This window comes from Heliangelus exortis, chromosome 1 (assembly GCF_036169615.1).
Source record: "Heliangelus exortis chromosome 1, bHelExo1.hap1, whole genome shotgun sequence".
Lineage (NCBI taxonomy): Eukaryota > Metazoa > Chordata > Aves > Apodiformes > Trochilidae > Heliangelus > Heliangelus exortis.
In genome coordinates this window covers 101343800-101357621 of record NC_092422.1, presented here as the reverse complement: position 1 = coordinate 101357621, position 13822 = coordinate 101343800, and the positions used below count along the sequence as shown (strand labels likewise).

Below are 13822 nucleotides of genomic sequence, written 5' to 3'. Positions count from 1 at the left end.
TCAGTGTTGTGGGGTTCTTGTTTTTTGGATTTTGTTCGGTTTTGTGCTTGGTTTTGTTTGTTTTTTTTAAAGAAAAAAGTGACTTTGGCCTTTAAAATTTCCCCTTATTAGGCACAGGATTCAGTGGGGGATACCATGAATATTTTGGCCTACATGTGGATGAAGATGCTTTGTGTTATCTGATGCTGGCCAACCACATGATTAAGTTCTTGCATCCAGAATGCATAACTATAGCAGAGGTAAGATCAGAAATTGCCATGCTCAATTACATTCATACTAATTAGTTTGCTTTGGGATGTGAATTTCCTGTTAATTATCAAGTCACACTTTGGATACTCAAGGAGTGACAAAGCTAAGAAATATTAATTAGTGGGCAGACTTTGCCTTGTGGGGATAAACAACTGGAATATGCACTTTGGGAATTTTCTCTGCATTAATGGGTTGTTAATTAATGTGAGAATTTCCTTTTTTTTTTTTTTCCCCTTCATCTCCTTGAATTTGTAATGAGATTTGAGTTTATTAGTTTTTTGTTTTTACATGATTGTCATTTGTCACTAATGATTCATGGTACTACAGATTAACAGTTCTAGTGTGGTTTTGCATATTTTGAATTATACTGGCATGACGGAAAATCTCTCTTCAAAATAAATGTGATAAATTTGTAAATGTTGAATGTGTATGCTAATTTAAATTGAGTATTAAGAATATATTACTTGAATTACTTGAGATCAATTGAACTTTTTTTTTGTCTGAACTACATTATTTTTTGACACATGGAATTTTTAATATTATGAAACACCAGAGCATTAATGTTCTGTGAGTAGGTATGTTTTCACTGACATTTTTCTCTATCTGGAAGGGAAATCCTGTAGACCTTGAGGGTTTATCTGTTGTTTTATTAAAATAATTCTTTTCATTTAAAATAAATAGTTGCATCTATCTGATATCTGTACAGGGACCGTACAGATTTCTAATAAAGCTTTTTGTACTGCTATAATGATTATAGATTTTTCTATCTTAGTAAACAAAATACTGCTCAACTTCATTTCTCTATAACAGTAAAGTTTTATATTCCAGACAGCTGCTGCTAAAATCTTCATTACAAGCTATCAAAAACAGTATCCGTTGAGCAATTACTTCTAAAATTGAGATGGTTTCATTGAGCTGTAGCCTTATTTGAAGTGAAATTTATTCATATTCTAGATAGTGTTAGATTATAAGCATTCCTACCAGTGAAATTCTGAGTTACCAGGCCTAAGAATTATTTTTAATGAATCTGTGTCATGGGTTTCTCTTGCTTGAGTTGAAAACTGTCTCTGTTGCAATACTTAAATTTTCTGCCTGGGGGAGTTGTTACACGAAGTATAGTTTTGATCAACATGCTGGGTGGTTAAAGAATTTAAAGGAGAAACTACTGACATAATTGAAAATTACAGAAGGCAATATATCTGCTTGCATATAATGATGACAGGAATGAATGCCACATGAGAAAATTGGTTTTGTCTAGCCATAACTAATTATAATACATTCCTTAATTATTTATCTAATAATTTTTTACAGCTTTTTAGTATTCTTTCTATTTGCTGTCTTAGGAATTTATAAGGTATTAGGTATTACTGACTATATGCTTACTTTTTATTTTGGCCTTCTAAATAAAGCTGTGATTAAGGTTTTGTATAATAATAAGGAAATATTATGTTATGTAGAATTACATCATGCCTGAATTACTACAGAAACTCATAAGCAAAATAAAATACCCCGTTCCTGTGATTGTTTTTTTTTTTTAATATACGTAGTTCGCTTCAATACTAAGACCTGAATAAATACTTAGACTTTGGCTCTTTGCATTTAATGGAAAATAAACTGAACAAACTAACACTGGACTTTAATTTTTTTACTGCTCAGATAAAATATCTCTATATAGGTAAATATAAATAGGATTAAATTTAGAATTCTACTTCCCAAAAATCTTGCTTTCAAAATTGTGGCTCAAGTAGATGGAAGCTAGTAAAATCTTAAGCTCCTACTTGGTCCAGGTGTAGGCATTATAACATCCCAGAGAAAAGCTTTTGTTTTGGATTTTGTCATGAGTAGCTTGGAGAGCATTAGTCTGTTTTTATCCTTTTTGGTGTCTTTAGGAGTGCTACTGAACTTTTGTAAAGCCTAAAGGTTTGGAAAGAATTTCTTCTTCATTGTTTGGTATCTGCAGCATGTGGACTGTGGATGCCAGTTTCAGTGTGGTCTAATGACTGCTGAGTAAAGGGGATAATCCCTTCCTTTCATCCCCTGCCTTTGCTGTTCATACAGCCCAGGATGCTGCTGGCCCAGAGCCCAGGGCCATCCCAGCAGAGCTGCTCCCCAGCCTGGCAGCTCCCAGCCTGTGTGGATGCAGGGATTGCTTGGTCCCAGGGGCAGCCTTTGACAATTCCCCTTGCTGAATTTCTGGAGCTTGCTGTCCTGCCAGTCAAGGGCCCTCTGGATGACAGCCCTGCCTTCCACCCCCCCAAGATGCCATCCATGAACTTCCCGATGATTTGGTCTTTCTGCTCATTTGTGTCAGTATGGGGGGAAGTGGGGAAGTGTGTAACTTCAAGAGCAAATATCTTTTTCACTAGTCTAATCCAGCAATGGAATTGAAAACTGGATTGAATCCAGAAAATCAGAATGGTCTTACTCATTAAGCCCTGGTTCTAGTCAGAGTTTAATTCCATAAATTATCTTCTGTTAGATATAAAGAGGTGTATGTTAATCCATAACCACTGTGGTAAAATGGCTTATCACTGACATAAAGTAATAAAATTTTAGTACTAATAGCTATTTTGCAGTGATTGGAGACTAGTATTTTCTATACAGATAAGCTAACTTTAAAATAGCGCTATGTGACATGACTGCCTAATAAAATGGTGAAATAAATATTTATTTAAGTACTTTGAATTATAAATTTAAGATTGATCTGCCTCCATCAATATGAAACAGTAAAATATTACACTAAGAGCATGTAATTTTGCAGGGCCAGTGGGATCAATAGGTTTTTTTTGTGTATTTAGAAAAAGAGTAGGTATTTTATTTTTCTTCCTTTATATTTAGCCTTTTATGACATTCTTTATGCAAAATATCAATAAAGAAAATGAAGATTTAATTTGTCTTTTGTTGTCTACTTCCTATTGCTTACTTGGAGCTCAAGGACACTAATTATTTCAAATTTCCCTCAAATATGTATTCTGTAGTAGAGTATTTAATGAGAAAACTCAATGCTTTTCCATGTAACTCTTGCATTGAAACAACAAATCTGGGTGTAGTAATCACTCACTGATTTCTTTTTTTTTCCCTCCCAAGCCAATCTGTGAAACTATTGGAAGTAGAAAATTCATGGTAGAAAATTCAAACTAGTAATTGAAATGATTTTCAGATTATATTTTGGGTTTTTTTATTTAAGGATGTTTCTGGAATGCCAGCACTTTGTCGTCCTGTTGAAGAGGGAGGAGGAGGTTTCGATTATCGACTGGCCATGGCTATTCCAGATAAGTGGATACAGGTGAGAACTTCTTCAAAAATATCTTCAGCTCTTCAAAGTGGTGTATTTCTCTGTGCATACCCAAAACCACTTTGAATCCTACTGACAATTTTTACTCTCTTCTATTAATGTCCTATTAAAATAAATTCTGACAGGCTTGAGCCCAGGTACTTAGTGCCTGAAATGAGAGCTGTCAAATGCGTAGGTTATGGAAGATGAGTAAGTTCAGGGGCTGTTCTTCACTTTCTACCTGATAATTGTTTTCTTTGTATAGTACCTATAGTCTCATTTAATTTGAAATAGCCTTTATCTTGCAACAGCTGTAGAATATGTAGTCTATATTGGATGTGAACAAGTAGATAAGAAGTTAACAATTTGCACTATAATATTAAAAAAAACCCCAAAGCCATACAATGAACCATCCTGAAATTGGGCATAGTAATTTGTCAGGGTTTAACACTGGCCCGGCAATTAAACCGAGTAACAGACGCTCTCTATTAATGTCTCTCTCCTCCCTGATAAGAAAGGAGAGAGAATAAGGGAGAGAGACTTATGGGTTGGAAACTAAACTACACAACTTTAATGAAACAGTAATGATAAATAGGAAAAATTACTGAATATATACAAATATACAAGAAAAGGGATACCACATTCCTCCCCCCTTTCCCCCAATAGCTCTCACGTCACCACCGAGGCTGCAGGGCAGCCCTGGGAAAGTCCAGGCTGGACTCCTGGAGTTGGCAGCAGTTGGGAACTGGAGGCAGGAACACACAGATAAGGGCTGGCACGGATCAGGAGCACAGGCAGGCAAACGGACGGGATCCTTCCAGGATGCCGGGTGAAGGAATGGAAGCAGGAGAGGCAGGAAGGGCAGGCAGCCGGAAGCTGGAAGCAGGAAATCTGGCTTGGCCCTCGTGATCCCTCAAATTTATACTGAGGATGACGTATATGGGATGGAATACTCTGTTTGGTCAATTCTGGCATCTATCTTGTCCGTTCCTCCCCAAAGGAGGGATGCAGGTGGGACCTCTTTATGTTTTCCTCAGAGCTGAGCAGTGTCCTTGGCTCTGCACACCAGTCTCTAGCAGTAACTATAAACATCAAGTGTTATCAGTCCTAGAAGCACACACTGTCTGAGAAACTTGCTGTTAATTTCAGCAAGTGCAACTACTTACAGGAGACTTAGCTAAAAGCAAAAGTACAAGACAGAAAATCACCTCTATCCTGGCCCAAACCAGGACATAATTAGCATTGAACATAGACCTTTTTGTTTAACCAAAGTAAGCTTAAGTGCATAATGTTAATAACATTCAATACAGTGGCATTAGAAAAAGAATAATAAAAATTTGCTAATGCTCTTCAAGAGCGGCAATATATTAGTAAACACTGACTATGATAAGGTTTTAAATCACCTTTTCCTTAATTCAGAATATCACAAGAGAGGAATAAAAGACTGAATGATCTCAAAAGGCTTCTACTGTTTTTAGAGAATGTTTTTCAGTTAGGTAAAAGATTTTATTCAAATCCCTCAGTCTATCAGGATGATCTGAAAGCAGAAGTGTTTTATATGACCACTAATGCTTCAATAAATATTGAGTGAATGGCTTAAAATAAAAAGTACTTTGGGACAGGCAAAGATGAGGAATTTCCTAGGTAGGCAAAGTGTGAGTGAGAAGAAAAAAAAAATTTTAGACTTTTATAAAGTCAAAGGAAGGGTAATCTACTTTAGCAGTGTCTGACCAGGTCTTCTTATTTTAATTTGCAATACTTGGAGAAGAGACTTAACTGTCCTGTAGTAATTTGGTTCTTTAACTAGACAAAAAAAAATTTCCAGCCTAAGTGTATACTTAACATTGGACAGCAAATGGATGCTTACCCTACTGAGGAGATTTTGGGCATAAATTCAGCAGTGATAGTCTAGACTGTTTATAAGTAGACTGCTGTTATTTAGGTATTTATTGTACAAGACCATAGGGTGATGCAGGCAGAGGAAGCTTTTAGCTAAGGTAACTGCAAATAAACAACTGGAACAGAAGACCTTGAGTCAGAGAAAGAAGTGATGCATAGAGTTTGTTAACAAATTTCTTGAGACAAAAATAACTCTGAAACAATTGAAGGGGAAAAGCTTAGAATCAGAGTCTATCAGCTATTATCAAACTCTGCTAGACTGCTTGCTTTCATTTGTCTCCAGTTTTTAAGTAAGTACCTGAGCAACTTCCCAAAATCACTTTTAAACCCAAAGGATCTCCTGGGTTCCATGAGCCAATTCTGAAGGATCTGTAAAAGTAAGGTAATCTGTCTGTCATAACAGTGGCTGTATTAGTTGTGATTAAAGGTAGATTTTGTTGCTGCATAGGTAGTGGAATGTCTTCAGAGATGGAATTTGAGGTAAAAAAAAAAAAAAAGATGAGGCTATTTAGGAGTACATGGGCAATTAGCAATCAAAACTTTAAATTTTACAGCATTGTATCAGCCATCTTGTTATTGCCTTTCTATTATTTTTATGTGTATATATTTATGTATATGTATTTAGTTATAGCGATTAATGGAGGTCTATAAAGTAGTGTAGAAAAAAGACTGAGTCTGAATAGGACTAGATTTAGAAGGAGGAAATAGTGTCATATGAGGTTGAAAATTCCTGTTGATGTGATTTAGTTGAAAGTGCTAAAATTAGGATCTAGCACGGAAAAAAATGTTAACCTTGTTTTATATTACAAAGCTGTGGCATTGAAACTGGGGTTTGGAACAGACCAGGAGTGCACAGATCAGGGGGAATGTGCAAGTCTCTTCACTAAGGAGCTTTTTATGTTATTGTGTACTTCATGGCAGTAGCATAGGGAATATTGCCCACTGTATCAGAGGAGTCACATGATATATAACAAGTTTTGTTCTCTATGCTTATACATAAAAGTACAGCAGAGACAAAGCAATCTAGTTACTGTGTCTGTGTAGGGGAATTTAAATGAAAAAGCCTTGTTGGATTATTGGAGAAAGTTCAAACCTTCAAAACTTGGAGGCTTAAAAAGTTAACTTTAAAAAGTTAAATAGTGTTAACAATCCACTGGAAATATCTGTGCCAAGATGATGAAGAAAGGTGCTTTTAGTTGAAGTTTAGTTTGTGCTTTTAGTTAAAACTGTAATTGCTTTTCAATGTTTTTTCCTTCGTTTCTGCAGATAATTAAGGAGCTGAAAGATGAAGACTGGAATATGGGCAATATTGTCCATACATTAACAAACAGACGATATGAAGAAAAATACATTGCATATGCAGAGAGTCATGACCAGGTATGTTATCTTTTTATTTAAATATAAGTAAATAAGGGATGAGGTTTAGACATTTGTGTTTTGTTTTTTAAAGTGAGATAAGTAGATCTGTGGACTACTACTTGGTTTTTTTGCTTGGGTTTTCTTATGGACTTTTTTTTTGTTTGGATTCTGCCTTTAAATAAGGGAAACCTGTGAGTGTTATTTCTCAGTTTTGCTTGTTTTTAAGAAATGAGTCCTAGGTCCTTGTTTTGCCTTCCTGTCATAGGACATAAGAAGGCAAGTAGCCCATACTTTTGAAAACCTGGTTTCCATAAAATAAGTAGGAGTTCTGTTTATGAAAATCACAAGCAATATCACAGTTTAGCAAATCAGTTCACTGAACCAGTGTTTGTGACTGTTGTATTCCTTTCAATAACCTTTCCTCTGGGAAAGGACTGCAGACATCCTCTTTCAGATATTTGAATGAAATATTCTTTAAAATAGCTTAATTCAAAACGCGGCATTTGTAATGGTTCTGTATTTGGAAAAATGAAAAGTACTGTTCAGTTTGCATAGCAATTAGATTCCACAATCTTTACAACAATTATTCCTAGAGAATCAGAAAGCATGTTGGCTGAGAATTTTAAAATTAAGAACTTAAAAAAATATATCCATTTGCTAATAAAAGGTGTAAGTAACCTACCTTCAACTCTTCTACGTAAGAGGTTTATATTCTGTTTGCTGAATTTTCTATAATAAAATTCAACAGAAGTGTCCAAAACAAGGTCTATATTTTATTTTTAAAATTACATGTAACATTGCTGTTATTTCATGCTGGCTTTTATCAATTGTTTTTTTCCATATCAGTATGTATTTTGGTTCTAGAATCTCATGTTTGGGAAGATCTGCTTATTTTGAATTAAAAAAAAAAAAAAGATACCAGAATGAAATGTGAAGCATAAGAAAAGTGGGATAGAGAAACAAAACGGGAATGTAGATAAAATTTGGTCTGGAGATACTTGAAGTGATGTACATGAGGCTGACACAATTCTAATTTCTTAGATGCTATGATGGGCTAAGGCTTGACTATTACCTGTCAGAGTACAGAGCCTTGTAGTTATGATATATGTGTGAAAATAGAAACTCAATGCTTATAGCTGTCAAAAAAAGCAGATAGAGTACTAGAATTATTATGAATGGAATGGAGAGCAAACAGAAAGATCAATATGCCACTCTAGTCTTTCATGATGTGTGTGCATCTTAAATGTTGGATATGGTTTTGGCCCTCAAAGGATATACAGGATATATCTGGAAAAAATGCTGTGAGAGAATTGGTAAGAATAATAGCAGGTGTATATTGGTTTTTATTAGAAGAAAATTAGTGTAGAAGAGAGATCAGTGAAGGGGGAAGACTGACAGTTTTTAAAGCCATGCCTGGCATAGAAAACATGAATAGGAAACACCTACCTTGTCTTGTAATGATAATATTAGGGCACACTGATAAATGCCACATTTTGAGCCCAGAGAAGAGTTGTTCCTTGCAGTTGTTGATTGCATTCTTCAGCCTTGCCATTGTTGCATTGGAAATTATTTTTTAATAGAAGTTTGGTTTTTTACTTGAGGGAATCATCCATATATGCTGTTATATTGTTAGTTGGAAAACTAAAGGTTTATAGTGCTTTTCAGCTAGAACTGTTTACAACTTGTCTGTCTGGAACCTAGTGAGTTTTCATGCTACAAAATGAGAATTTGGCTAATTTAACAAAAATTGGCTGTTTGCATTCAAATGCTCCAAAAATGTTCAACTTTCTTCATGCTAATATATAAAAATAATCCTTGTAACTTAGCATTTTGCGTGGCCTTTCTCAAGCAAGATTGAACACTAGGAAGTTGGTAATTCAGTTACTGGTTTTTTAGACAGAATTACTAGTTTCTCTCCTGTGAAATCACAGGAATCCAATCACATTCTTGATTGTATATAAATAAACATTTCATATTTACTTTGCATCTCTAAATAGGGAGCATATTTAATAGCCCTTTATTTGTACATCCCTGGAACTTCTTATTTTCTGTGTTTCCTATAAGAATTCAGAAACAGTAGGTCACTTATGGCTTATTGAGTTGATGCTAGCATTTCACGTTTGATATCTGTAGGCAAAAAGGTTCTCAGAAGTAATTGTGCAGTTCAGTCCCATCAGGTGAAGAGTAGGGCCACAACAGAGGCGAGGCAGCTGTTTGTGTATTGATCCTATGATCAAAACCAAAACTACAGCTCTACACAACAACACACATGCCAGTTGGAACAAGGAGCCCCAGTAACATGGAAGGTGACAAGGGGAAAGAAGATGGTTATGTCAATCCAATCAAGGCTGAGCTCAGGAATGGCCATGGCTCAATGTACTTACTTTCACTTTTTGGCAACATTATATATGTCTGTGTCTGTGTCTGTGTCTGTGTCTGTGTCTGTGTCTCTGTCTCTCTCTCTCTCTCTCTCTCTACATATATATAAAATAACGCCCATGTGATTACACATCCCACAGTACAAAGGTGCACTAAGGAGAAGCTGGGGACACTGTGACCTGATGATCATTGCCTGTGGCAGGATGTTTTCTTTGTGAACAGAGACTTAATTTTGTACACAGTGTGCCGTGTCCTTTGATCCTCACCAGCTCCTTCCAAGGGCCTCCTCTTACGATACAGAGTGCCTACTTTAAAAAAAAACAACACTAGGTTAGAAATTATTCTAGTACACCCTAGTGCTTTCTTCACTTTTTTATTTATTTTTTAAACTATTGTAGGCACTTGTTGGTGATAAGACATTGGCATTTCGACTGATGGATGCAGAGATGTATACAAACATGAGCGTGCTCTCACCTCTTACTCCAGTTATTGATCGTGGAATACAGCTTCATAAAATGATTCGTCTCATTACTCATGCTCTTGGAGGAGAGAGCTATCTCAACTTCATGGGTAAGTAATCTTAGGAAGAAGTCTTTCATTCTCATCTACAGAATGTGTGGCAGGGAAATAAAATGATCTGACATCATTTTACATGCACAGTATTTATCATGATGCTCAAGTTTGGAGCAAAATGTTTTCATACAGGTTTAGTGCAAAAGGTAATACGCACTGTTTTTCTGTCTGTAAGATGTATTATCAGACAGGAAAGTAAAATCAGTGGGGTTCCTAATTGTAACAGAAGTAACTTCTTAAAATGTGGTAAACTTTTGTTCACATTACTCTGATTTACAACTCAGTCTAGTATTTTAATTGTTCTGCAAGTTTGTCGGGTGGTGTCCTGGTTTGAGAGGACCAGGATAGAAAATCTTGCCTTACAGCATTGGATTGTCTTTTGTCTCTATTCTTCTACTCTCCTAAGCTTTTTAAGGTAACTGAATTTACTAAAGATAGTGTGTGCTTATTATTAATTGTCTGGAATCAGTTGATTTATATTTCATTGCTTCTTAGTGAAGAGCCGAGCCTTAATGAGGTAGGCAAAATGTAGGGATAGGAGGCACATTGTGCTGTTGAAACAAGGAAATAGTAGGAGTTAGCAATTTTTTCTCTTTGTTCATAAGCTGTGAAGTACAGGTGTTACACTGCTTCCTAAGCTCTGTTGGTAAAAGAACACCCAATAGATAATTTCATTTAATCAGCAAGTTATAGTTCTATGAAGTCATCTTAAAAGTAAAATATTGTTCTAGGTTTTATGCTGAAGCTATTTATGTATGCTGTTCTTCACCATATTAGTGTTCCTTAATTTCTTTGCAATATAATCCTTACTTTATAATAAAAATTAGAGTTCTGTAATGTGTAACCAGTTTTGTATAGCAATTGTAATAGTCTCATGGGGGAAAAAAAGGCTGAAAGCACTGTAAAAGGCCACCTCACTTTTCTGATAATAACACATGAAAATTATAGCAGTTTTAGCTAACACTGCCTTTAATTTTTATCATAAATGTTCTGTATTATCAAGGTAAAGGGTTTTGGTTGTATATTGCCCTTCCTTGATGATAGTATAGTTAAATATATATATTTCTAATTAAAAAACTGGAGAACATTAATAAGACAATTGTGGCATTTGTTGTAAGCACATCTGTACTGATGCATGTTCTGTGTTTTGTTATTAGAAGAACACTCAAAAAATGAGGTACCATATTTGTAGGTTTTCTTAAAAACAATTGAATTTACTTTAGTGCAGTACAGAACAAATCAATTCAGTGTATGGTATAGTAGTAAAACTTTTGTTTCTGATAAAATGCAGAATTTTTTCCCAAGTGAAGAAAAGTTGATGAAATAAATATTTATGAATTGTGTAGTCAGTCACCAAAACGTGCAAGGTGTGTGCACTTCCATTCAAGCTAGCTGATAGTGCAATAATTAAGGAAGCAGTTGTTAAAAAAAATCTTCCATCTAAACTGGATATTTCTGCTCCAGATTGACTTGGTAAGGTAAGAAAAATGATCAGTTATTCAATATGGCATGTTGAATCCAATGTGTTGGTGCAGATTGAGCAATTATTGTGTATCCTTGAGTATTACAAGTGTTTCAGTAACTGTATTATAGTTTGCTTTATGTAAAAGGCAAAAAGATTGTAATGAATGTTGGAGAAGAAAACACTTAAATGCAGAATGCTTGCAATACAGTGTAGTAAATGCATGGTATAGCATGCTCTCTAGTTAAGCAAATAAAGTGACTAATGAGTTCTTTAAGTTTTGAGCAAATGCTGAGCGTGAGGAAGCAAAACCTCCTGTGGGGTGGGGAGAGAGGAGTGACAATCTCTTTTCATAACACCTGGAAAGGGCACTCCAGGTGTTTCTGTGCTTCCCTTGGTCCTTCCATAAGTGTCTTGTACTTTCTTTTTCTGCAAACATCCACCAAAAGCAACATGCTGCTCTCTGTGTTTTGTTCACCTTAAGGAAAAACAAACTACTCCTAGAAAATGCATAAGGTGTGGAAATTTGTTCCCTAATCTATCCCAGATTTTCTCTATGAAGATCTGGAATATCCTTAACTACATCTGAGTTGTAGCATCATTTGTACTCCACAGGTGCATGCTGGTTCTTCTTGCAAGTTGTGCCCCATTGAACACTGGTGTCTTTCTCCCATCTTTCTCACTTTTCACACTGTACAATTCTCTGTCCTTCTTACAGGTAATAAGAAACTACTGCAAAAGTCCTGGAGGTTGTTGTTTTTATTTTTCATATTTCTGGATGTTTTATTTTAACTGAGGACTTACGTTCCTTCTCAGTTGCTTTTATGCCAGTATAGGAAACTGTATGTAAACTTAAATGTGAATAGCGAAGTTTCATCATTTTGGTAAACACAACCCTTGTAACAAAAAACGTTGGGAGCATTCTTTCCTCTGGTCTGAATTTCAGTTTTCTGTGCAGCTTTGCAAGTAATCTGTGTGTTTTCATGTCCCTGTATTTCATGGAAGACTTAGCCTAGAAAAATTCCATATGCTTGTCTGAGAATGAATGTGACAGTGATAAATATCCTGCTGTAGTGAATAAACACTCTGGAAGGCCAGTTTGTTTAATAGTAATAGTAAAAAACGTATCAGTTGTTTTGAAACTTGTGTCTAAATGCTACATCTAAATGCTCCCTTTTCAAAGCACATAGGGAGCAACAATCCTAATGTAGCTGCAGTTTGTGCAACCCAACTCATTTTTTAAGCAGATATTTTAATACTGAGACTGGTCAGTACTGATCAAAAGACATCATATGACTTCAGAAAGCCACAAAAATTTAGGGAGCGCAGGTGATGCTTCGTTAAGGGTTTCCTCCTCCACAGCTAAGCTTCCAGGAATATGTTGAAATAGGTAATACACATTGTCCAAACCTAAACGATCCTTAAAGAGCCCCAAGCATACACAGTGTGTGCCCATATTAAGTAGTGGAAGTAATTATATTATTGGAAGTTGTGGGGAAAAAAACCCAAATCTCTATTCATAGTGAATTATTTTTGTTTGTAATTTTAGTGATATTGAAACAAAATGTGCATGTAATATTAATTAAAACAATAAGTACTTTGAAAAATATTTGGAGACATAGGTCTTTGCTCTTTCTAAAATGGGGACTGGAAACCAAATTCAAAATAAAACCCCCATATTGGACTAAGATTCTTTATTGTCAATTTAAACCCCTACAAAATAAGAAAAAGGATTGAGTCTACTTAATTGCTGAACAAGGACTAGCAGAAGTTGTTATAAGACTTGTATAGTACTACAGGAGTCTTCTGATCTCACTTTGAAAATAAACCAACCACTGTTTCTACCCTCTGGACAATCTTGAACTTATCACTACAAAATTGTTCTGTCTTCATTTTCTTCTGGTTTAATTTTCTATCCTGTCCCTGAAGAAAAGCTGTAGACAACTGCAGTTGTTCCTTTTCTTTAAGTGTTCTTTTTCTATTCTTTTGCTCATTGCCTGCACCCCACAGTCAGGGAAATCCTTCAGGACATGTGAAAGTTCTGTACCAGTTCTGCAGTGAACTTTTTCCATGTTCTCTACTTACCTGTCTGCAGATACACGTCTGTCTCTCTGGGTTTAGACAGCTTCTTTTTTGCCTAGAATAGACATAAGATCCAGCCAAAGGTGCCTGAAATAGCAGTTTAGATCCTTTGGTTCCTTCGTAGCACAAATATTTACCATGTTATGACATTGTAGAGTATTGCTTTTTATCTGGCTAATAGTCATTTTTTCAATTGTGAGTGCATACAACTTGATCTACTGATAAAATAATTCATGTGAAGTGGGGACTTGCTAAAGAATAAACGAAGTTGTAAAATTAATATGTTGAAGCTCTGTTAGAAATAAGAGTTCCATTTCTGTTTGTATGACAGGCTTAATTTTTTGCTTTGTTTTTTTTTTTGAAGAACAGTGACACTGATAGGCCTTTACATACTATAGCTTCACAATATGTATTATAACTACACTTTTAGCAAAGGTTTCTTGGAGGAATTTATCTTTTCATGTGTTCAAAATTATAATTTATTACAGAAATTGTTCTGGAAAGATTTTTCCACATAATTTGATTTCTAACTCTCTAGGGCTATT

At 35.3% G+C, this 13822-nt stretch overlaps 1 protein-coding gene across 2 annotated transcripts in view; it reads left to right on the top strand.

Annotated features, from left to right (window-relative positions):
* The window catches only part of GBE1 (1,4-alpha-glucan branching enzyme 1), a 145972-nt gene that overhangs the window by 89460 nt on the left and 42690 nt on the right, over window positions 1–13822 (top strand). For both annotated transcript variants that reach the window (XM_071755999.1, XM_071755992.1), the window contains exons 9-12: window positions 112–239; window positions 3437–3535; window positions 6689–6799; window positions 9559–9730. In XM_071755999.1, the coding sequence (XP_071612100.1) occupies window positions 112–239; window positions 3437–3535; window positions 6689–6799; window positions 9559–9730 (510 nt within the window). The remainder of the gene's footprint in view (window positions 1–111; window positions 240–3436; window positions 3536–6688; window positions 6800–9558; window positions 9731–13822) is intronic.